At 43.7% G+C, this 25,883-nt stretch overlaps 1 protein-coding gene across 4 annotated transcripts in view; it reads right to left on the reverse strand.

Moving 5' to 3' along the window:
- Positions 1-731: 731 nt before the first annotated feature.
- AFG3L2 (AFG3 like matrix AAA peptidase subunit 2) overlaps positions 732-25,883 on the reverse strand; it is a 47,614-nt gene continuing 22,462 nt past the window's right edge. Inside the window, exons 10-18 of one of the 4 annotated variants that reach the window (XR_004273482.1) lie at positions 22,880-23,033; positions 21,236-21,343; positions 21,015-21,140; positions 17,945-18,055; positions 14,071-14,186; positions 12,650-12,728; positions 10,476-10,676; positions 7,987-8,181; positions 732-1,538 (exon numbers count right to left, since the gene is read on the reverse strand). Coding sequence is in view for 3 of the 4 variants with exons in the window: in XM_032293419.1 (XP_032149310.1) it covers positions 1,320-1,538; positions 7,987-8,181; positions 10,476-10,676; positions 14,071-14,186; positions 17,945-18,055; positions 21,015-21,140; positions 21,236-21,343; positions 22,880-23,033 (1,230 nt within the window). In the remaining variant the exon portion in view is untranslated. The other 3 variants (XM_032293419.1, XM_032293420.1, XM_032293421.1) reach the window with 3 other exon arrangements.

Here is a 25,883-nt window from a genome sequence, read left to right on the forward strand (position 1 = left end):
ATGGAGCATGTGTGGCCTGGGGCCATGGCAGCGATGCCACTAGATTGTGTTAATTCTAAGTCGCTGTTCCCACATCAACACCACACAAAGCAAGCTGGAGTAATGTTAAGAAACTACTAAAAATGTAAATAGTTAAAAATGCCAGTGTCTCCTCCATGTACAAATAACATCTGATTGAAGACTTAGCAGATCTTCCTCATGCCGTCTTTTTCTAGGAATTTTGATATAGGTTTGCAACACTGCAGACTCACTTTTCTGGAAGCACATACACCAATAACTCCCTTCTAGCAGAGAATAGGAGCAGCTTACCATTCAGACCACTCTTGAGATGTCCTCAGAGATCCAGGGCCCAGGGGATTCCAGCTCAGTTCCATTGTCCCTTCTCTCAAATCCAGGTGACAGCTCAGGTCAGCCTGTCAGGCTACAATTATATGTTAACTTCTAGACCCAGGAGGTGTGGTCAACATCTGGACATGACTGACCTCTTGAGGACCTGCACTGGGGTGGTTATCATGGATTCAGGCTCAGGACTCATGTACTTTATATTCACAGCTCAGTGCATCTTTACAGGACATACAACTCTAGAAGGTTCCAGTCTCCTGTGGGAGCTGACAGAACCAGAAAGATTGAGATTATGAAGGATTCCCCTCTAAAAAGCAAGAACATTTAATTTCTTGTCATTATGTTTTCTAAAAGTATCCAGAGCATAAATAGGGACCCATTGTGTGTTCAGGAAAAAACGTACAGTGTTGACATTTTATTTTTGATGTAAAGAAGCCATATTTACATAATACATTCATATTTTTAAATATGTTACAGCTCTCTGTAGAAAACCATCCCATTAAGACAGCAACAAGTGATCTGGATTCAATCTTTAAAATAACAAATCAAATTAAAATGTTCTTATCAGGACTCCAGTTTAATTTCACAGCCCAAGTGCACAGGGGAACTGAGGAGAAACAGGAATGAACAGTGGGCGACAAAGAGAAAGCATCCCTTCCCACACACCAAGAGCCCAATGCAACGATCCCTGCCACAGGGTCCAGCCTGACTGCTCTGGGCTCAATCTTTCCAGCCCATCTGAGAGCCCAACGAGGCTGTGGGACAGTATGCATCTCCCTCAAGGCCTCTGGAAAGTCACCTGCCACCCACTGTGACCTCCAAGGCTGAAAGGATTAAGGACTCCTCCCCATCATTTCAGCTGGGCCAGTGGCTGGCTAAAATCAGCGCAGTATTCCCGTTCTTCTGAAAGCCAGAGCTGAAATAACGCACCAGCTGAAACCACAGTGGACAGACTGAGATGGCCTCCATCTGGGCGTCTAGTTGGCAACTTTCTCACCCGGGGGCTCTTCTTTCTCCTTTTCCCGCTCCTTGTTCCAGTCCTTAAGGCCTTCTGGAAGCGAGGTGTCCTCATCCAGGCTGCCAGTGCCTTCCACAAATTCTTCATAGGTAGATTTTTCTGCAAATGGTCTGGGGCCCAAAAGTTCAACCATATCATTCTTATCTAATACTTCTTTTTCTAACAACAGAAGAGCAACCTGAAAAATGAACAATTTCCATTAAATAGTTACTCGCAAAATCTATTCAGAAATATTAATTTTTTATTTACAGGTGACCCCATTCCAAAAAAGGATTTAAGACCAATGAAAGAGATCTCTCATACATAAGGCTGCATAGTTTTAGAGTAAGATGTGCAAAATATCAAAGCAACCAATGTCCATCTGTAAAGGACATATTTCCATAATAGACACATTTCCATACATCTGCACAATGAACGTTGACCATCTGTAATAAAGGAGGAAGCTGTATGTTCTATATACATCTCAGAGATACACCACATCAATTAAAAAACAAGATGTTTAGCGTGCACAGCATCTTATGTTTGCTTTTCTGAGGTGGTAGGAATGTATTTTTTTATGTGCGTTAAGCAGAATGGGCAGGAGCCATTAGCCTAGGGCTTTTTCTGCGCCCATAACCCATCCATACAAAAGTAAACTGGAGCTTAACCTAGAGGTATTCCTTGTAACTAATTTCAAATTAAGCTTCCACCAACCCTAAACAGCCAACGAGCCAACTGGTGGCAGAACTTGGGACTATGCATTGGACCACACAAATAAGGCAAATGCCCAGCAGCAGCCAATCAAGTAGTCATGCACTGATAACAACATTTCAGTCAATGACCGGCCACATGCAGACAACGGTGGTCCCATAAGATAATAATGCCTTATTTTTACTGTACCTTTTCTATGTTTAGATGTGTTAAGATACCGCTGTGTTACAACGGCCTGAAGCATTCAGTAGAGTCACATGCAAGCAGGTTTGCAGCCTTGGAGCAATGGGCCGTATCACACAGCCTAGGTGTAGTGTACTCTGATGCCTGCATGATGACAAACTCAACCAACAGCCAACTCCTCAGACCGTATCCCCATCGTTGAGCAACAGGTGACTGCAGTTTCTTTATTTTGCTTCTATGCTCAGCCTATGAAAGCTTGCTGCTCATGCTGTCGGAGCAGAGCTCTGAACTTCTGATTCTGAGGGCTGCCCAATTCCTAAACTGCTCTTTATGCAAATAAACTTATTTGTTAAATTTATTTTGTCTAAAGTTTCTTTTAAACAGTACATAAAAAATATCTGGCCAGGCGTGGTGGCTTATGCCTGTAATCCCAGCACTTTGGGGTGGCGAATCACCTGAGGCCAGAAGTTCAAGGCCAGCTTGGCCAACATGATGAAACCACGTCTCCATTAAAAATACAGAAATTAGCTGGGTGTGGTGGCACTTGCCTGTAATCCCAGCTACTCGGACAGCTGAGGCAGAACTGCTTGAACCCGAGAGGCAGAGGTTGCAGTGAGCCAAGATCGAGGCACTGCACTCCAGCCTGGGTGACAGAGGGAGGCTGTCCCCCTGCCCCCCCCCCCCCCCCCCCCCCCCCCCCCACACACACACACAAAGGGCAGAGATACACAATGAAGGCAAGAAGGTTAAAATAGTTTACATTTAAGTTCATTTGTTACGGCTGGACAATAAATTTGACACTACACGTTTTAAGCTACAGAAAAAGGGACCCCTGCCGGATTAAACACATGGAGGTGTGATGGTATCATAAGAGGAGGGAACAGTGTTAATGTTAGATCATCTGCCTAATGTGAGGAAAATTAAGCAGTTTAAATTATAAGCTGAACTCATAAAATGGACTTATTTCTTTTTTTTTTTTTTTTGAGGAGTCTCGCTCTGTCGCCCAGGCTGGGTGGAGTGCAGTGGTACGATCTTGGCTCATTGCAACCTCCACCTCTTGGGTTCAAGCAATTCTCCTGCCTCAGCCTTCCAAGTAGCTGAGATTACAGGTGTCCACCACCACATCTGTCTAATTACTTGTATTTTTAGTAGAGATGGGGTTTCACCATGTTGGCCAGGCTGTTCTCAAACTCCTGACCTCAGATGATCCCCCTGCCTCAGCCTCACAAAGTGCTGGATTACAGGTGTGAGCCATGTACCTGGCCAGACTTATTTCTTGAGATTACTCCTTATTTGAAATTTAATCTATCTGTAGTTTGCAATAAATATTGTTTTTAAAGATATAAAATTATGAAACAATTTTCTTGTCTTTTATTATAAAATGCCTCAGATAGGTACAAAAGTAGAAAGAATGGAAAATCTCCATGTAACCACTATCAACAATGATCAACTTAGAAACATTCTTGTTTCAACTCTCTAGATTATTTTTAAGAACATACCAGACGTCTTATCATCTTATCCATATATATTTTTTTGTCTATATCTCTAAAAGATTAGGATTTTTAGAAAACCATAATACTATAATGCTCTGATTTTTAAAATATATTGTCTGCATACATGTGAGGGAAAAAAAGCCTAAATTTAGGATTCCTCCTTAGACCATCTTTATTTCTCAATTTGTGCACGCGCACACACACACGCACCCACCCCATAGTTGTGGGTGATCACTTAAATTTCAACAATAATCTATTCTATTTAATCCAACATATCAAAAATGTGTGTGTATATATATATATATATATATATATATTCCTGAAACAGGGTCTCATCACCCAGGCTGGAATGCAGTGGTGTGATCACAGCTCACTGCAGCCTCAACTTCCTGGGCTCAGGTGACCCTCCCACATTAGCCTCCAAGTAGCTGAGACTACAGGTGCCACACCACCACACCTGGCCAATTTTTAATATTTTTAGTATAAATGGGGTTTCACCATGTTGTCCAGGCAGTCCCGAATTCCCGGACTCAAGTGATCTGCTCACTTCAGCCTCCTGAAGTGCTGGGATTATAGACATGCGCCACAGGGCCTGGCCAAAATATTATCATTTCAACACGTGATGAGTGAAACATGATTGAGGTGTTTTACATTCTTTTCTTCATGCTGAATCTTCGTAACCAGCATGCACTTGACATACAGCAGGTCTCAATTCACAGTGGCCACCAAGTGCTGAGCAGCTCTCTGCAGCTACCTCGCAGGGCCACACAGGCTCAGGGAGAGGGGAACAGCCAGGGCTCTGCAGACAGGGCACCTGGGTCAGACCCTGGCTCTGCCACTTACCCAACTGTATGACCCTAAGCAAAGCTACCTGATCTCTCTCTGTAACAACTTCTTCACTAGACACTGATGTAAGAGGTCACTAAAGTTAGCCACACCTCAGGAGGTCACAGGGTTTTCAAAAAGGAAACCTCAGGCAGTGGCTGGTACACAGATGTTGGGTGAATGCTGGCTGGTTACCCTTATTATCCTAGACACTGTGTCCAATCCTCGTTCCTCAGGTGCACACTCCATGCCCTCACAGAATCTGGAAGGCAGTGGTTTCAGGACCACAGATCCCAGCCCCTCTCCTCTCCATAGCCTCCCTATCTTCTGGCTGGCTCTGCAGTATTCTGCACATGGCTCATTTTCTCTGATGGACCAGAAAGTACTTCAAAACTGTCTAGTGTTTCAAGAGCCTCACGGTGATAACCCAATTCTCCTTTCAATATACACACTTGGTTGTGCAGAGTGCAGACACTGGGACTAGGGATGAGTGGGATAACTGGGAAGACACTCGCATCACGGCAGACCTCCTCAGTGCCTCACAGAGGGCTCATCTGGACTGGGCTCTTCTGCCTTCCTGTCTTTCACAGCTCAACACCCAGCTATCTGACAGCCCTGACCCCCGTTCATATTCTGACTGCAAATGTGCCTTGCTCAAATCTTCTTGCTTGTTGAGACCAAACCCTTTATCACTCCCTTTCCTCCCCCTGCCCAGGGATGCCTTGGAGTCATTCTCGGGCTTTCTTCTCTTTTGTTCTCTAGGAAGTCCTGGTTTTCCAGCTCTGCCTTTGCCTTTTTATTTCCATGGCCACCATTTCCTGTTCCAATCCAGCTAGCACGCTGCTACCACACTCTCCTGAAATTACCTTTTCATCATTTCTGCTCAAGATTCCTTAAGGACTCCTTTAAGAACTACTATAAAATAAGGAGGCCGGGTTAGATCATTTTAAAGATACTTCCACTTCCAAAGCCATGTGCCTCAACTTTCTACCTAGCTCTGGAGGGCCTGGGGCTTGTAAAAGCAAAGTAAAACTTGGGGACCCTAAAGTCATTATGCCAAGGGGAAAAATTAAGCCTGGAAATTGAGTTGCACAAAACCCGCCTTCCTTTTCTTCCTAAAGAGATGGTTGCAAAGACAGAAACCATTTAACTTCCCAGGTGGCCTCCCTCATTCATTGCTCACAAGGAAATTCCTCGTGGGCTCTAAAACCTTTACCCTGAGACAGAGTTCTGCTGGATCTCACCCTGACAATGTGAACAGCTCATGTTACAGCAACAGAAAAAGACAATGCCAGAAACCATCCCACTGCCGACCTGAGACAAATGCGTATCTGACTTCTTCCTCCACTCTATGTTTACTTTATCACATGTAAAATGCAGACTTACTGAACAAGAGACACATGCATAACTGATGTCTCTCTACCCCTCCTTTCACATGTCACATATGGATTCAGTGAGTGAAAATCAAAGCCTCACAAGAATGTGACCACTCACCTCACCACCTATCCTCCCGTTTTCCCTTCCTCCTTCCCTTCCAGCCACCCTTTTCTCTTTAAATATTCAAGCCCTCAAAACTCTCTCTGGAAAAAGCAGAGGCCACAGATCCCACTGTAACTGGTGTTGCTTTTTCCCTGCGTACATCCTCAATCTTAACAAAACAAACCTCTAAGCTGACAGATCTGTCTATGCCACTCTTGGGTCTGCAGGATCCACCACCGGCAACTGCAGCAGGCTCAGGGGTGCCCCCGGCTCCATGCCACACACTCCTTCTTCCCCTTCCTTCTGTGACATGTTCATTTTTCTGGGTACCTCGGCCCTGTCTCCTGCAAAGCCTTCCTGGACCACTCTGCCCACGCTGGCCTTTCCTCCCACAGAGCCCTGCTGCATGCTTTCCAGTGTTTTGGGGATGCTGGCTTGCACTCTTTTCACTGCACATTTTTGTGAACTGACAGCATGGATTTTTCTGAATCACGTAACATAGGGGGAACTTACAGTTGGCTTCTTTGAAGACTTGCTGATTAAACAGCATAATCATAGTGAAACTGACTTTGCAAAATTATAACAGCAAGAGCAATTTGGCATGGCTGACTCCATCTTGCTTCTATCCTCACAAGCTTTCCTCACTAGTTCCTGGGTGTGGGACAAGCTAATTTCGGGAAGAATTTATAGTTTAAATGATAACAGCGCTTCCCCAAAACTAAATTGCCCCTGTAAAACTAATGAAAGGCTACCAAGTGAGGAGGATGAGAGAAGCCTGAATTCTACTAAGATGTAGGCATGGTTAAATAATTACCAGCCATTATTCTGGAGGTCAAATTTGCAACTTCCCCAATTATTCACGCAGATAACATCTCTACTATAGAACTTAGGTTCGACATTTTGAAACAGCTTTTCAGCTTCTTGCATTTCTGACAACCAGTGGCTCCACCTGGACTCAACAACTGGTCCTGTGGCCTTACCCAGAAACTGACTCAGCACAGGAGGACAGCTTCCATGCCTTAGGATTTCACCTGCACCCCAACCAACCAGCATTCCCCACCCACCAAACTATCCTTGAAAAACCCTCCTCTCAGAGGAGACTGATTTGAGTAATAATAAAACTCCAGCCTGCCATTCAGCCAGCTGAATTCTGGCTGAATTAAGCTCTTTCTCTACTGCAATTCCTGTCTTAAGAAACTGGCTCTACCTGGGCAGCAGGCAAAATGAATCATTAGGCAGTTACATGAGAATATGCTTTTGTGTCAATCCCTTATAAAAGCCTTTTTCATTGTGTTTTTCTCATTATAGAATATTTATTCAAAGATATTTTGAAATTCTAATTTTATTCACATGGACTCTGGAAAATGAAGAGGTTACCAAATGCAAGAAATCCACTGAGTTCAGAAAGGGTCCCTTCCTTTTGTAGGTGCTATCAAATGAGGTACAACAATGACAAACACAAAGTATGCTTTCTCGTGGAAGTTCACGAGCAAGCCCCAGGTAACTTTCACGCACCAATTTCCTACTTATCAGTTTGGCTGCTTCTTTTACTTGCCCTTGTCGTCTTTCACGACCTATTAATTTCAGAGGTGAAAAACAATGGTAAATTCCAATCAGGCAATCGCGCTTCTCATTAGCAGTACTATGAACTATCTGGTAAGGGAGAGTCCTGATTTAATTGTTTATTTTGTAGTTGTTGACATACTTCATTAATCATTCAGTCACATTCCTAAGAGCCACAGGAGCCGGGACAGTGTCCACTTCTGCTCACCACCACATTGCAAGTCCCCGTGAAGACAGAGCAGACAATAAAACATCAGAATGAATGAACTCATAGGTGAGCCAGAGAGAGAATTCTGCAGTCTACATACCAATCAAAACGGTCCATCTATCACTTCAATCTTTTTTTTTTTTTTTGCAAAACTGTAGAGAATTATTCCCACAACTGGCACCTACCTTCTCCACATCGGCTTTCTTTTCTGTGAGAAGAGCTACTGTTCTTTTATAAGCATCATTAATAAGTATTCGTACTTCGTCATCTATCAATCTTGCAGTGGCTTCACTGTAAGGTTTCTCCAATACCATGTCCCCCTGACGTGGGAGGTCAAAGGAGATTTGCCCAACCTTTTCACTCATGCCAAACTGAACAATCTGAAAAATATATGATTAGTGGTGGTTACATATGATTGCTCTTTAACCAGACAAAATCTACATGGCAGCCTGGAGCCAGCTAAAGTGCACAAGGGTGCTCTGTGTAACCAGCAGCAGCAGCAGCAGCCGCCACAACACAGTGCTTTAAACTCTCAACTAGAAACACAGAGCCAGAAGCCCGGGCATAACTCCTACAACAAAGTAAGGATGCAAATCCCAACAACTGTATGATATTACTATCTAGTTTCTTTGTTTTTTTTTTTTTTTTAGACAGTCTTGCTCTGTCACCCAGGCTGCAGTACAGTGGCACAATCTTGGCTCACTGCAACCTCCACGTCCCGGGTTCAAGCAATTCTCGTGCCTCCCAAGTAGCTGGGATTATACGCACCCACCATCACACCTGGCTAATTTTTGTATTTTTAGTAGAGACAGGTTTTCATCATGTTGGCCAGGCTGGTCTTGAACTCCTGACCTCAGGTGATCTGCCCGCCTCAGCCTCCCAAAGTGCTGGGATTACAGGTGTGACCCACCCCTCCTAGCTACAACCTGGTTTCTTTGTTTTGAGACAGGGTCTCATTCTGTTGCCCAGGCTGGAGTGCAGTGTGTGACCATAGATCACAGAAGCATTGACCACTTGGGCTCAAATTATCCTCCCACCTCAGCTTCCCAAAGTGCTGGGATTACAAGTGTGAGCCACCACGCAAGGCCTGATATTACTACCTGTACAAGGGCAAGTAGAGAAGAAGCAAGAAGCACCTGATAGACCTGAAGAAACAAGAACCTCCCCGGCTGCCAACAGGTTCTTCCCAGAAAGAGTGGCGTGCCACTCACACTGAGGAACACATGAGACTGGAAGGGTACCTGCACTTCCCTGTTCACTGAGTCCATGGGACCCATAGGACAGTCTGAAGAGGCTGATCCAGTCTGGACCCATTAGCCCCTAAAACTAACCAGCACCACATAGGAGGAAGCTTCTGCAAGTAGGATCCAAACTGACTGGAAAAAAAGAAAAGGCCTAGATATGGGTGGAGATCAAAACCAGCCAGGGTTGCTTGGAAGGTAGGAAACCACATTCTCACCACTTCATAAACACAGCCAGAAAAGCTCCTAGACCTCCTCCCACCTAAGAGAGCAGCGAAACAAATTTCATGTAAAAATAAGCAATAGAAAAATCCCTTAGAAAGTCATTATAAGAAAAAAATAAGCTAAATAGTATCTCCAGAAATAAGAAAAGTGGGATAACAAGATGTCTCAAATATTACAGAGGAAATCCATATCTTATTAAGTTCAAAACAGGCTAAAAGTAGATCTTTCATATCATATGATATATGACATGTGATGTGATATGATATGATATGATATGATATAATATGATATGAAAGATCTACTTTAATCAGAACTAGAAAACCTTCAATGAAGTGCTGGGAAAAAATACATATCAAACCCAACATACCCGGCCTGAAATAAACTTTAAATACTGTAATTTTACAAAGGTTTCTCAGCCCAGCACACTGGCTCACGCCTGTATTCCCAACACTTTGGGAGGTGGAGGTGGATGGATCACCTGAAGTCAGGAGTTTGAGACCAGCCTGGCCAACATAGAGAAACCTGTCTCTACTAAAAATAGAAAAACTAGCCAGGTGTCGGGTGTGGTGGTGCATGCCTGTAATCCCAGCTACTCAGGAGGCTGAGGCACAAGAATTGCTTGAACCCGGGAGGTGGAGGTTGTAGTAAGCCAAGATTGAGCCACTGCACTCCAGATTGGGCAACAAAGGGAGACTGTTTCAAAAAAAAAAAAAAAACAGTCTCTCTTAAGTTTTAATTGCTTTAAAATGAACTTATTTTAAGAGATAAACCTTGCCTAAAAAGTCTAAAACAGTCAAGCAACAACAGTATTGTTTCAGAGCCATTCATGGAATATCAATTTCTCATGCAAATATGAAAAATGAGGAGAAAACGCACTCTCTTTTTTTTTTTTTTTTTTTTTTGAGACGGAGTTTCGCTCTTGTTACCCAGGCTGGAGTGCAATGGCTCGATCTCGGCTCACCGCAACCTCCGCCTCCTGGGTTCAGGCAATTCTCCTGCCTCAGCCTCCTGAGTAGCTGGGATTACAGGCACGCGCCACCATGCCCAGCTAATTTTTTGTAGTTTTAGTAGAGACGGGGTTTCACCATGTTGACCAGGATGGTCTCGATCTCTTGACCTCATGATCCACCCGCCTTGGCCTCCCAAAGTGCTGGGATTACAGGCGTGAGCCACCGCGCCCGGCTGAAAACGCACTCTCATATACTCACTTGGGCATATGCACTCTGAGTTACTTTTCTCAAGTCATCTTGAGCACCAGTTGTAATTCTTCCAAAGAAGATTTCTTCTGAGACTCGACCACCTAAAGTCATACACATTCTATCCAAGAGCTGCTCTTTGGTATAGAGGTATTGTTCTTTTGGTAAATACTGAGCATAACCTAGTCCTTTGCCACGTGGGATGATGGATACCTGGTAGGTAGAAAACACAAAGTGTTGAAGATCCTACTACAGATGGAGACTTGATCAAAACATCTGTGTATAAACAGAAAAACTCATCGACTAAAAAAATAAGCACAACAGCCACACAGTCCATCGGCCTTGGTGGGATGCGATCTAGTAGTCCTGACTGCTCAGAAGTATTTTCTCTCAGGATAATTTCACCTTAGAGTTCTATATGACTTTTTTTTTTCTTAATTTTTAGTAGAAACAGGGTCTCACTTTGCTGCCTGGGATGGTCTTAAACTCCTGGCTTCAAGCAATTCCCTCATCTTGGCCTCCCAAAGTGCTAGGATTACAGGCATGTGCCACCACGCCCAGCCAATTTTTTGTTGTAAAACTCAATTGAAAGTATTCCATCTTGACATTCCGACAGTTCTGAGGCTGTGCAGGATTCATTCAACTCGACTGTCAGACGTGGCCACACCCTCCTTCAGAAGAAGTAGGGCACAGCTGGCCAAGATGCTCAGCAGCCTTCGCTTTCCAGTCCTCTTTTGCAATTAAGTAAATTCCTTTGATTTTTAAAAAAATTCACTTTGAGAGATGACATATACGGTAAAATGCACCCATCTGAAGTGTAGAATTCAATGAGTTTTGACAAACATAACCTCAAGCCACAATTAAGATAAAGAATATTCTTTATATTGGTAGTCTTTCCCTCCACACCCAACCCCAGGCAACCACAGACATGCTTTCTGTCCCTACGGATTAATTTAGCTTCTAGAATTACATATAAGTGAAATCGTATGGCACATACTTCACTGTTTGGTCTCTTTCTCAGTTTTTGAGATCCATCAATACTGCTGTGTGTATTAATAGTCATTCATTTTTACTGCTGTGTGGCATTCCACTGCTGCAAATATACCAAAAACCCATTTCATTCTTGATGGACATCAATTTTCAGTTTATTGATATTATAAATAAAGTAGTAACAGTCTTTGAGTAGATACAGATTTTCATTTTTCTTGGGGAAATAAGAGTCGAATTGTTTGTCACATGGAAGTGTTTGTCTACCTTTTTAAGAAATTGCCAAACTGTTTTCCAAAACAATTATATCATTTTATATTCCTTTTCTTTTTTTTTTTTTTTTTTTTTTGGCAGAATCTTCTTCTGTCCCCCAGGCTGGAGTGGAGTGACACGATCTCTGCTCACTGCAGCCTCTAGGCCTCTTGGATTCAAGTGATCCTCCCAGGATCCAGCGATTCTCCTGCTAGGACTACAGGCATGTACCACTATGTCTGGCTAATTTTTGTATTTGTAGTAGAGACGGGTTTCGCCATTTTGGCCACGCTGGTCTCAAACTCCTGAACTCAGGTGATCTGCCTGCCTCGGGCTCCCAGGCTGGGATTCCAGATGTGAGCCACCACACTAACTCCATTTTACATTCCTATCAGCAAAGTGTGAGCATTTCAACTGCTCCGTATCCTTATTAACAACGAAGACAGTCTCTTTTTCATTTTAAACATTCCAACAAGTATGTTCAGGTAGCTCATTATGGGTGAATCTGCATGCCTCTGATGACTAATGAATACTCCGTGTGTGCTAAATGCCCTCTCATATATCTTCTGTGAAATGCATGTTTATATCTCTCACCCATTGTTTTACTGGGTTGCTTGTTTTCTTACCATTGAGTTCTAAGAGTTCTTTATATGTTCTAGATACAAGTCCTTTGTCCTATATATGTACTGCAAGTATTTTCAGACAGTGTAGCTTGCCTTTTCATTTTCTTAACTGTCTTTCATTCAAAGAGAGTCTTACATGTTGATGAGATCCCATTTATCAACTTTTTCTTTTATGGTTCATGCTTTTTGTGTCCCAAGAAATTTTTGCAAACTCAAGGCCACAAAGATGTTTACCTGTGTTTTCACCTAGAAGTTTTATAGTTTTAGTTTTTATGATCTATTTCAAATTAATTTTTTGCATATGATACAAAGGTTAATGTTCACCTTTTTTCCTGTGAATTCTCTGTTGCCAGAACCACCCGTAGATAAGGCAATTCCTCCCCCTTGAATTATCCTGGTACCTCTGTTGAAAATCAATTAACCAAAAGTGTGTGAGTTGCTTTCCAGGCTCCATTCCACCCCACTGGCCTGCGTGCCAGTCCTCTTACCAGCACCACACTCTCGTCACTATAGCTGCACAGTTTTAACACTGGGTTGAGTGACTTCAACTGTTTTGGCTACTCTTACTCATCTGTATTTCCATATCGATTTTAGATTCAGCTTCTCAATTTCTACAAAAAAATTCTGCTATAATTACAAGAGATTGCTCTGAAATTATCAATTAGTTTGGGGAGAACTGACATAACACTCCATGAGCCAAGTCTACCTCTATTTTTATTTAGGTCTTGTTATTTAAATATGCATGTCCTACAAATATTTTCTTAAATTTATTCCTCCATATTTCAAGTTTTTAGATGCTACTGAAATTGCTAATGAAAATGAATTTTTAAAATTTCATTTTCCAATTGTTTACTGCTAATACACAGAAATACAATTGGTCTTTGTATACTGACCTTGAATTCTTCAACCTTGCTAACTTTACTTATTAGTTCTAGTGGCTTCTCTGTGGGCTCCTTAGGATGTTTTATGAAGACACTCTAATGGTGTCTTCTCTATGAGGGATCCCCACATCCCTGGCCTGCCTCAATTCCCAGCAGCCCTGATACCCATCGCAAGGCAGGGAGGCAGCTGTTTTATATCAACTGTGCTTCAGCAGTTCGGGAAATGCCCAGTCGAAAACCAGAAAAATTTTAAAATCTCACTTGGTTCCCGGCTGTCTTTCGGGGTAGATTTCTCTTTGGTCTCTGCTTACCCTTTTGCCAGGCTCTCTTGGATCCCCACTATGCATGTGTAGTTTAGTGGTCCACCTGGGATTTGGGCAGTTCCTACTTAGATTTGGGCCTCCTCCTTTGTAGTTTTATCGCTTCTGGGATTTTTCTCGTTAAATTTCCAGTATTCTTCAAGTCCCGGACTATCTCCTCTACCACCTCAGAATAATAAAGCCTGTGTCTCACACCACTGTAGTGTGGAGATTACAGAAAATCCTTAGGCAAGAAAGCCACAAACTCCCAGTTCAAATCCACTGCAGCTGCTGCTTTTTAGAAGCAAACTCTCCTCCAGCTCTGGCCTGCTTTTGGACACTTTGTAGTCCATTTAAACAATTTTCTGTCCAAACTTTATAATTTATCTATGGAAAGATTTATGCAACAATTTCATTCAACCATGATTACCAGAAGTTTTAGCTAAAACCTTCTAAATATCTTATTTCCCTCTCCTTTGTGGGAGTGTAGCTTGCTTCTTGAGTGGCTGCAGCAAGCAGCTGCTCACACGTGCACTGGCTGCCTAGTGCAGCCACCCTGCTTCACCTTTAAAAGCGGGTCTGCATGCTCCAGATACCAGCCGGCAACCGCATGGCCTGCTTCGTGGTATGCCACAGTCTTCTTCTCCTCGGGCTGCAGAACCTGCGTTTTCTTCTCTAAGCCTAACAAAATAACAACAAAAAATCCCAAGCCACTATTTTAGTGATGCTGACATTAAAAGACAGTTATATAGCACTATACAGTGTCTTACCTAAAATGGAGTTTGGAGACTGAGTTGCCTATCACAATCCAAAAATTCCCAATCAAGGCCAGGTACAGTGGCTCATGCCTGTAATCCCAGTACTTTGGAAGGCTGAGGTGGGCGGATCACTTGAGGTGAGGAGTTCGAGATCAGCCTGGCCAACAAGGTGAAACCCCATCTCTACTAAAAATACAAAATTAGCTGGGCGTGGTGGTGCTCACCTGTAATCCCAGCTACTTGGGAGGCTGAGGCAGGAGAACCACTTGAACCCAGGAGGCAGAGGTTGCTGTGAGTTGAGATCACACCCCTGTACTCCAGCCTGGGAGACAGAATGAGACTCCGTCTCAAAAAAAATAAGTAAATAAAAATAAAAAAAAAATTTTAAATTAATAAAATTTCTAATCAAGGTCAGAATAAAAGCAAAAGATGAAGTTCGAAATACATACAACTACAGCAAAAAGGCACTTACCTCCCCTATTCCTAGGCCTGCTTTCACCCTATCTCTCTCTTTTAAGCCACATATCCAGTGTTTTAGGAAACAAACAGAAATGTAAAATAAAATTCAGCATTGAGGTCAATTTGAAACAGGTAAAACTTACAGAAACCCAAACTCTGGAAAGGTCCTTACTGCTCAGTCTAGGTATTCAGAATTTTCAAATACTGGACACACGAAGATCCCTGCCATAAGACACTACCTGTTGTCTGCTCTGCTGGAAGGCAGAGGAGAGTTTGGGAATGCAGGGAGCCAGTTCAAGATCTGGAGCTACCTACATGGAGCCAGCCAGGCTGATGCTGCTGCACTCTCACCTAACCAGCCGGCCCTATGGCTCAGAGCGAGCTACAGAGGTGGCAGAGCAGATCCAGAGGGCAAACCCTGGAGACACAAGGCCCACAAGACCCGTGCTGGAGCTTACGCACACCACAGGGCTGACCAAACTCCAGTCTGAGCATGATTCTTCTCTGGCCTGGATCAAGGCAGGCTTTGCCCCTCACTCCGTACCTTTGTGCTGTAAAAACTGACGGCACTGTTTGTACTACAACAAATCATCACACAGTGGCAAAAGTAGTTTTGCTGTGTTTATGGTAATTCACCTGAGAGAATTTCTCATCTGACAGCATATTAAGGAGACTGGAAGACAAAAACAAAAGCTGTGCTCCCAATGACACAAGCCAAGACAAGCATATGCCACAGAGCGGGAAGTTACAAAACAGGAGTTAAGTCTGTCTGCAGATGAGCACTTCTGACTTATCTTTCCCCACAGTTCGCCTCATTTTCTCAATGCCCATCTCACTACAAAACACTGCCAGTGGGGCAGCTGCTGCCTCGGAGCAAAACCTATGGCTGGACGGCTGCCTGGTCTGCCCCGCCTTCTCTGATTACTTCTCTTTAACCTAAAAAAGGCACAAATACACAAATTTCACCTGTCTCTACAGTTAATTATATTTTGCTTCATTCCATTCACAACTCCATCATTTGAGGTTTTTTCTTTTCAATAACAAATTTATAGAATAAGAGGTCTATTTATAGAATAGAATTGTTTGTCATTTATCCAACAATTCATTATTTACTAAGCACCTAGCCCCGGTGAACCACATGGCTCTATCAGCCTCTATGTCTTCCCTGGAAGCCCCACTTGTCTGGTTTTGTACCCTCTACTTAGCTGAACTGTCAAAAGTCACCATAACAGCCTCACTGCCAAATGCAAAGTTCCTCCACCTCCCCCAAACCGCAGTGCAGCCTTGCCCTGCTGCCGGCGCCTCATCTCCTGTCCCCTCCAGGGTGTGGGCTCTGTTATTGGCACCTCTTCCTCCCTTGTCCGCTGATGCACCTTCAGTGCCTGTGGTGCACCATAAGTGCCAGTGACCTTGCTGACTCACCTTTCTCTCCTTTTACCAAATGTGGGCAATGGGTAACATTTCCTCTGCAACTCCCTTTCTCCCAGGAAGGCGGCTCCAAGTGTCCCCATCCACCCTCAAGTGTCCCTACACCGCTCCAAGTGTCCTCACTCTACTTGGTACACCGTGGGACCACCACTGCCTGTTCCCGAGTCACACAGGCATACCCCACCCCAGCTCACACGCAGGATAGCTCATTCTCTGCCATGCCAGCTGCCTCTGTGAGTGCCCCATGCTCCCGCCGTCTCTTACTCTGTCCTCATTTTTTTTGCTGGCTGTCACCTGTGCTCCCCCTGCTAAGCTGCGGGCTCACAGTGCTCACAGTGATGACTGCAAGGTTCTCTGCCTCCAGATGCTTCCCTCCTCTTCAAAGCCAGATTCATTCTCCTGAAATACCACTGGTCATTATGTTACCCAATGGCTCACACTCATTATGTTACTTAGGCAGCAAGCGGTGGCTCACACCTGTAATCCCAGCACTTTGAGGGGCCGAGGCAGGCAGATCATCTGAGGCTAGGAGTTCGAGGCCAGCCCGGCCAACACGATGAAACCCCATCTCTACTAAAAATACAAAAACTAGCCGGGGGTGGTAATGGGCACCTGTAATCCCAGCTATTCGGGAGGCTGAGGCAGGAGAATCACTTGAACTCAGAAGGTGGAGGTTGCAGTGAGCCAAGATCAAGCCACTGCACTCCTGCTTGGGGGACAGACGGAGACTATGTCTCCCAAAAAAAAAAAAGGAGTTCAAGACCAGCCTGGCCAACATGGTGAAACCCATCTCTACTAAAAATACAAAAATCAGCCAGGTTTGGTGGTGCATGCCTGTAATACCAGCCACTTGGAAGGCTGTTCACTTGAACCCTGGAGGCAGAGATTGCAGTGAGCCGAGATTGCGTCACTACACCCCAGCCTAGGTGACAGAATGAGACTCTGTCTCAAAAAACAAAACAAAAAAACCCCACCTTAATTCAATACTGGCCACAGGACAAAATTCTAAAAGTTTTTGAGCTTAACATTCAAGGCTTTCCAAAATCTAGATTTAAATAACTTTTTGCAACATTACCTTACTTTCCCCCAGGACCCTGTATCTGACCAGTTTACTCTCCCTCCCTAACTAAACACAGGGTGTCACCCAACTGCCTCAAGTCCATTTTGCCAGGCCATTTCCACACCACACCCCAGCTTTCTCCTGAGCCTGGGGCATACTCCTCTTCCTCTGTGGAACTGCCTGGCACAGGGCTTCCCCCTCCTTTGAATGTCCAAGTACTTGTATTGCTACTTGTCTTTGGGGATTATATCAGAAGCCCTATGGAATGCAAAGAAAATGTGCTGTGTGCCCTCCCACTGTGCTGGCTGAGGAAGCACTTCCAGCTCCACGCCTGTTACAGCTATTTTACACCCATCACCTGTATCCAGCACAGAGCACCTCTAACTCATGTGATGAAACTTTTGTAAACAGAAAGGTTGTGAGCTTTTTAACAAACTTGACTGGTATAATTCATGGGTAGACACCTCGCTGCTGGCTGCCTATACAAGCAAAGTATTCATAAGCTGCCATCTCAAACTCACCCAGCACCACTGACCTCCATGCAGAGGACAAGGGGCAGGGGATACTGGGGAGAAGGAGGAGAAGGAGGGGAGGGGCCATGACACCAGGTGAGCACGTATGGTGAGCCCCTGGACGGATACACTTTCTTTGTTTCTAGTTCTTGCCCAGAGAAATCCCTGGCCTCAAATTCATTTTATCAGCCTTTCTATTTGAGTTACATTCCGTTTCCTTACCACCAATCACTCGCTCAATTGCCTGTTCAAAGTGTTTCTGATTTATGGAATCTGAAAGGTGCCTTGCAGCAATCAACGCAGCTTCATTACAGACATTGGCAACATCAGCACCTACAAAATGAACACAGAACAGCTTACCCACTGAAATATGCCAAATATGGACAGCCAAATCTATAATTTTTAAATCAGCAGTACAATGAATAAAGGTTTTATGTAAATGTAACAGTTTGACTCATGATAAGCTTAAGCTATTCTATCTTTTAATGTGACCCTGGTATACTTCTGGCCCTCTGAACTAAGATGAAAGTATTAGTAGTAAATAATTAGACAACTATTTACCTTAATAAGACAATATGGCTCACATAACAGAAAACTAAGACAGCATTTAAAAATGCTCATTTAAATAACTTAGTTCTACCACCTGTATTGGGAAGATGGCTTGCATGGATATTAGGTGAAGTACTAATATATATGAGAAACCTAATTTTTATAATCACCTAGTATGTTCAGTGAAAAAACTAAATTTACATATAGCTAAAACTTGTCAAATGCTTTTCAGATCCATCTCTTTAAATATTCAGTTAAGTATATGGCAACACAAATAAGCTATATAGCACACTGTATGTGTTCAATAAATAAATATTAAAACATTATAAATTTCAGGCTGGGCATGGTGGCTCACGCCTGTAATCCCAGCACTTTAGGAGACCAAGGCAGGTGCATCATGAGGTCAGAAGTTCAAGATCAGCCTGGCGAAGCTGGTGAAACCCCATCTCTACTAAAAATACAAAAATTAGCCGGTCATGGTGGCAGGTGCCTATAATCTCAGCTACCTAGAAGGCAGAGGCAGAGAACTGCTTGAATCCGGGAGGCGGAGGTTGCAGTGAGCCAAGATTGTGCCATTGCACTCCAGCCTGGGTGACAGAGCGAGACTCTATCTCAAAAAAAAAAAAAAAAAAAAAAAAAAATTATAAATTTCAAAGTCCAAAGACAAGTAAAAAGTAGGACCCCTGGAACATTTAAGATGACCATCTTCTGATCACACTATTGTATACAATCTTTTCATACTTCTCAAACTGTTCTTTATTTCATTTTGAATTTTAGATGGGGAGAAATAGTGAATGGGAAAGGATACTTTAAATTATTGGAATAAGCACATGAAAAGTTGCTCAACAAACATCACTAGTGATTACAGAAATGCAAATCAAAACAACAGTGAGATGCCAAATCACACCTGCTAGGATGGCTATAATGACAGTGATGAGTGCTGGCAAGAATGTGGAGAAACTGGGACCCTCACATATTACTGGTGGGACTGTAAAACGGTGCAAGTAATTAAAACAGCCTGGCAGTTTCTCAAAAAGTTAAACAGAGTTACCATATGACCCAGCAATTCCACTCCTAGGCAGATACCAAGAGAAACACTGTGACACAAAAAATCTGAACACCAACGTTCATGGCAGCATTATTCGTAATAGCCACAAAGTGGAAACAGCCCAAATGGCCATAAACTGATGGGGAGATCAACAGGATGTGGAATAGCCAAACAATGGCACATTTACTTGGCCATGGAAAGGAATCACATTCTGATGCCTGCCACAATTTGAATCTATCCTGTTCCTTATGTTAAGTGAACATAAGCCAGGCATAAAAGACCACGTTTTTATTTTATTTTATTTTATTTTATTTTGAGATGGAGTTTTGCTCTTGTCATTCAGGACAGAGTACAATGGCACGATCCCAGCTCACTGCAACCTTGCCTCTCAGGTTCAAGCGATTCTGCTGCCTCAGCTTCCCCAGTAGTTAGGATTATAAGTACCCGCCACCACACCCAGCTTATTTTTGTATCTTTAGTAGAGATGGAGTTATGCCATGTTGGCCAGGCTCGTCTTGAACTCCTGACCTCAAGTGATCCACCCGCCTCAGGCTCCTAAAATGCTAGGATTACAGACATGAGCCACCACACCCGGCCAAAACATGTTTTTACATAAAATGTCCAGCATAAAAAAATCTAGAGAGACAGAAAGTTTGTTTTGAGACGAAGTCTCGCTCTGTCACCCAGGCTAGAGTGCAGTGGGGTGATTTCAGCTCACTGCAACCTCTGCCTCGTGTGTTCTAGCGATTCTCCTGCCTCAGTCTCCTGAGTAGCTGGGGCTGCCGGCATGCACCACCATGCCCAGTTAATTTTTGTATTTTTAGTAGAGATAGGGTTTCACCATGTTGGCCAGACTGGTCTCCTGTCCTCAGCCTCAGACTCAGCTTCCCAAAGTGCCGGGATTACAGGTATCAGCCACCACACCCAGTCCAAAATGTTTTAAAATTATAGTGATGGTTGTACAACTCTGTAAATATACTAGAAACCATTGAATTATATACTTTATCCAGGTGATTTTTAATTTTATTTCAATAGAGCTTTTAAAACAATGCTTAGGAATAATTCCTACAATATTTACAGAAAAAAATGTGTTGTCAGGAATTTGTCACAAAATACTCCAGAGGAAGCAGAAAGAGATGAGGGTACAGATAAAAGTGAGGTTGGAGGTGAATTAGTAATTGTTCCTGAAATTAGCTGATGGGTACAGATAGGTTCATTACACCATTTCCTCAAAATCTGTATATGTTAGAAATTTCCCATAATAACAAAGTAAAAATAGCCAGGCACAGTGGCTCATGCCTATAATCCCAACACTTTGGGAGGCTGAGGCAGGAGGATCACTTACAGCCAGGAGTTTCCGACCAGGCTGGGGAACACATTCAGACCCTGTCTCCACGAAATCAAAAATCCAGCTGGGTATGGTGGTACCTGTTTGTAGTCTCAGCTACTCGGGAGCCCGAGGCAGGAGGACCACTCAAGCCCAGAAGGTCAAGGCTACAGTGAGCTATGACTGCACCACTCAGTCCAGCCTGGCAATAAAGCGAGACCCTGTCTCAAGAAAAGGGTAAAAATGAGAATATATGCTTAGGAAGCACACAGTGAAGAAGTGAAAAAGTAACAAAGTAAACTGGTACCTGGTAACTGTTACTGATTTTTAATGTACTTCGCAAGAGGGTCCTGTTATTTTCCACTCACCTGAAAACCCAGGAGTTAAAGACGCCAGTTTTCTCGCCAATTTCTCCTTCTCCAGGCTACTGTCCAGTTTTAGTGGTCGGAGGTGAACTTTGAAAATAGAAGCTCTTCCTTTTATGTCTGGTGGTCCTTTAGAAATCATTTTTAAGGAAAAGAAAATCATATTGAAACAGTCACACCTACATTGATGAGCATTGAAACTGCCCCAGGGAACATCATCTCACCAATAAAGATCTGCCTGTCGAAGCGCCCTGGCCTAAGCAGCGCAGGGTCCAGGATATCTGGTCGATTGGTGCCGGCCAAAATGACGACATTTGTTGTTGTATTAAAACCTGAGAAGATAACACAAATGCAATCACTATTAAATGACAAGAGGCAGAAAGCAACAGTGCAACATCAGGAACATATGAGCATTGCAAATTCACAGCTACACTGAACACATTTTCTATTCATTATCCAGTGATTTTTAAATTGCAAACTTAATTTTTCTTACTATTCGGCTTGTCCTTAAAGAAAATAATCACATATTAAAGTTCTAAGAGTAAAGGTCCTAAAGACAAATAACCAAATATTTAAATTTATTTAACTAGAAATTTAAGAGATGATACCAATTTTAAAAATGTCTTAAAACCAGATTAAATTTGCAAGGGATGTGTCTGACACCCTGGGCCACAGACAACTAACTGCCTATCTGAAGTTGGTTCACAACTTCACACTCGAGCAGCTCAATTCTCAATGTAAATCCCATGGTCCCAGACCCTTCACCCTTAGGACTCTGGCATGGCAGGAGCTCCTGGGTGAATTTCCCTCAAATGTGGTGCTCCAATGTGAACCCAACATGGGCTGGCCATCACAGGACGGAGGAGAATCTCTACCTTCTTATTCTGACTCTATGCCTGGCGTTGATGACTACTGACACTGTGCTTCCCCTTTCTGTACAAACAACCAAGCATCACGTATCTTCCAGCAGGAAGAACACACTACATCCTGAAAACTGGCAAAGAAAAGCTGGCTAGCATGGAAAGACTGCTATTCTCTTAATAAAAAAGTATTCAAAATTTGCTAAATTCACACTTGGTTAGGCTTAGATTTTCCTTATGCTTCAGAGATGGTGATGATTTTGAGAATGAGACAGTAATTTTTCTGTGACTCATTTAACCAACTCTTCTCTTATTCAAACACCAGACACAAACAACATCTTAACACCAACATTAAGTTATGCAGGCGGCCAGGAAATAATATTTTGCTATTATTTGCACTGGTATAAAAGAGCCTTTTATAAGAGCTATTTGTTTTAGGGAATGCTTTTTTTGTTTATGATACTCAATACTGGAATAAGGACTCTCATTTGGGGGAAATGAAAGGCCTAAGAAAGTGCAGCTTAAACTTAGGAGGCTGAGGCAGGAGGATGGCTTGAACCCAGGGGTCGGAGGATGCAGTAAGCTGAGACTGCACCACTGCATCCAGCCTGGATGACAAAGCCAGACCCTGTCTCAAAAAAAAAAAAAAAAAAACGTGCAGCTGGGCCGGGCGCAGTGGCTCATGCCTGTAATCCCAGCACTTTGGGAGGCCGAGGCGGGTGGACACAAGGTCAAGAGATCAAGACCATCCTGGCCAACACAGTGAAACCCCGTCTCTACTAAAATATAAAAAATTAGCTGAGTGTGGTGGCGCACATCTGTAGTCCCAGCTACTCGAGAGGCTGAGGCAGGAGAACTGCTTGAGCCCGGGAGGCAGAGGTTGCAGTGGGCCAAGATCGTGCCACTGCACTTCACCCTGGCGCCCGTCAACAGAGCGAGACTCTGTCTCAAAAAAAAAAAAGAAACAAAAAGTGCAGCTGAAGATACAAAAGCCTTGACCCCACTCACCATCCATCTCCACCAGCAGCTGATTGAGTGTGTTCTCCTGCTCACTCTGCCCTCCGAAGTTGCCTCTTCCTCTCTTCCTTCCCACTGCATCAATTTCATCAATGAAGAGGATGCAAGGGGCATTCTTCCGAGCAAGGGCAAATAAGTCTCGGACCTTGGTGAAAACAGAAACAGAGAGTCACTTGACCAGAGAATATTATTTATTCTTTAAATAAGAAACGAAATAAATTGGCCAGGCGTGGTGGCTCACGCCTATAATCCCAGCACTTTGGGAGGCCGAGGCAGGCGCAGATCACCTAAGGTCGGGAGTTTGAGAATAGCCTGACCAACATGGAGAAACTCTGTCTCTACCAAAAATACAAAATTAGCCGGGCATGGTGGTGCATGCCTATAATCCCAGCTACTCGCGAGGCTGAAGCAGGAGAATTGCTTGAACCCGGAAGGCAGAGGTTGCAGCGAGCCTAGATCACGCCATTGCACTCCAGCCTGGGCAACAAGCGAAACTCTGTCTCAAAAAAAAAGAGAAATGAAATAAATCTCCAGCTTCCCGTCCCATGTGCAGACAATCTTTTTGTGAAACACACTGTAAGGTACATTTTTAAAAAAGAGTTACAAGTAGGAAAGCAGTAGCAAACCTCACCATCAGTCACCTGCCCCTTCAAGGAGCATCAGAGACAACTCCCCACCCGCCCACTCCCACCCCACACCCCCACTTCACTCGCCAGAAGTCCACGTCTTCCTGTCTGAATTTCTGGATGTTCATTCCTACACTGCTCTGAACACATCCACTAAAATAACTCGTATCCCTCTCCAGCCTTTCCTTTAAACTCCAGGATCTGTGACCTACAGACCCACACCTTCAAAGTTCACCCATCCCATCCTGGCATGAACAGGAACTCAGTTGTCCCAGCAAGCCTCAAGCAGGAGTCTGCATCTTCCCCTACAGGCTGGCTGGAGCTGAGGTCCATCTCACACCCCACTGCTGCTGCCAAAATAACTGCTGGAAATGCCCCTGCTTGCTGAGGCTCAGGCCTTGTGGGAGGCACTCCACCACACTGCCGTGGGCACCCCCAGCCTGAATGCCATCAGGCACTATATTCTCAGTGATTTCCATCCATGTGGTGCTCGTCTCTCAGTTGCCTGACCACCTCTTCATTCACCTTTGGGTCACTCTGACAAGGCCAGCACTGCCAAGGTTGTCCTCTAAACCACTAGCTTCAAGTCATCTACTCTCTGACCACCCCCTGCTATCATCGGGCCTCACAGACATACTCAGGCATCTCATGCCAACTTTTTACCATTTCTCAGCTCTCCAACCCAAGAGGCCCATGCTTCCTCACCACCACCCACAGCTCCTCTCCTGTCTTCAATGTCCCCCCATCCACATTAGATCCCATGACTCATCATCATAAATGCCCAACTTTCCCTCATTCCCTATTTTTCTAAGACTTATCTGTACAACAACAGCAAAGTATGAAATAGATCTGAAGGTGAGGCTGGACAAGGTGGCTCACACCTGTAATCCCAGCACTTTGGGAGGCCAAGGCAGGTGCATCACCTGAGGTCAGGAGTTCAAGACCAGCCTGGCCAACATTTAGTGAAACCCCAACTCTACTAAAAATACAAAAATTAGCTGGGCATGGTGGCAGGCACCTGTAATCTCAGCTACTAGGGAGGCTGAGGCAGGAGAACCGCTTGAATCCAGGAGGCAGAGGTGGCAGCGAGCAGAGATCACACCACTGCAGTCCAGCAAGTCTCAAAGAAAAAACAAAACAAAAAAAAAAAAAACCAGGCCAGGCGCGGTGGCTCACGCCTGTAATCCCAGCACTTTGGGAGGCCGAGGCGGGTGGATCACGAGGTCAAGAGATCGAGACCATCCTGGTCAACATGGTGAAACCCTGTCTCTACTAAAAATACAAAAAAAAATTAGCTGGGCATGGTGGCACGTGCCTGTAGTCCTGGCTACTTGGGAGGCTGAGGCAGGAGAATTGCCTGAACCCAGGAGGCAGAGGTTGCGGTGAGCCAAGATCGCGCCATTGCACTCCAGCCTGGGTAACAAGAGCGAAACTCCGTCTCAAAAAAAAAAAAAAAAAAAAAACCTCTTACAATTTAACAACCCAATTAAAAACTGGGCAAAGGATCTGAATAAGCATCTCTCCAAGGAAGATATACAAATATACAAATGGCCAATAAGCACATACAAGATGCTCAACATCACTCGTCATCATGGAAATGTAAATCAAAACCATGAGATACTACATCATACTCACCAAGGTGGCCATTATCAAAAAAACAGACAATAATCAGTGTTGGTAAGGATGGGAAAACATCAGAACCCCTTACACACTGCTGGTAGGGATGTAAAATGGGCAGGTAATTTGGAAAACAGTCTGGTGGTTCCTTAAAAAGTTAAAAGTAGAGCTACCATTTGAAAACATTACGCTAAGTGAAAGAAATCAGGCATAAAAAAACCACATACTGTGTAATTTCATTTACACAGAATGTCTGGGACTAGGAAGCTCTGTTGGGTAGTTTGCTTAGGACTCCCGACTTATGTAATTCTTTTACTCTTTACAAGTAAAATTGGTTTTTGAGGTCAAATAATTAATAATCCCAACTACTGACTTCTACTTTCATGTATAAATTAGTGCATTTTTAGCATGGTTGAATATGGGAGCAAGAGGGATGTGACCATTAAAGAATATGGGATTTCTTCTTGATGTAATGGAAATGTTGTAAAAATGACTGTGGTGATGGTTGCACAAATCTGTGAATTATTAAAAGCTACTGAACTGTATACTTTACAGGGATCAATTGTTTGGTATGTAGATTATATCTCAATAAATGTCACCAAAAAAAAAAAAAAGTCCACAAATTAAAGCAAATTCTTTTTTTTTTTTTTGTGAGATAGTATCTCACTCTGTCACCCAAGCTGGAATGCAGTGGTGTGATCTTGGTTCACTGCAACCTCTGCTGCCCAGGTTCAGGAGATTCTCCTGCCTCA

The sequence above is a fragment of the Sapajus apella genome, unplaced genomic scaffold (genome assembly GCF_009761245.1).
Source record: "Sapajus apella isolate SASKATOON/1434 unplaced genomic scaffold, GSC_monkey_1.0 scaffold29, whole genome shotgun sequence".
Taxonomy (NCBI): domain Eukaryota; kingdom Metazoa; phylum Chordata; class Mammalia; order Primates; family Cebidae; genus Sapajus; species Sapajus apella.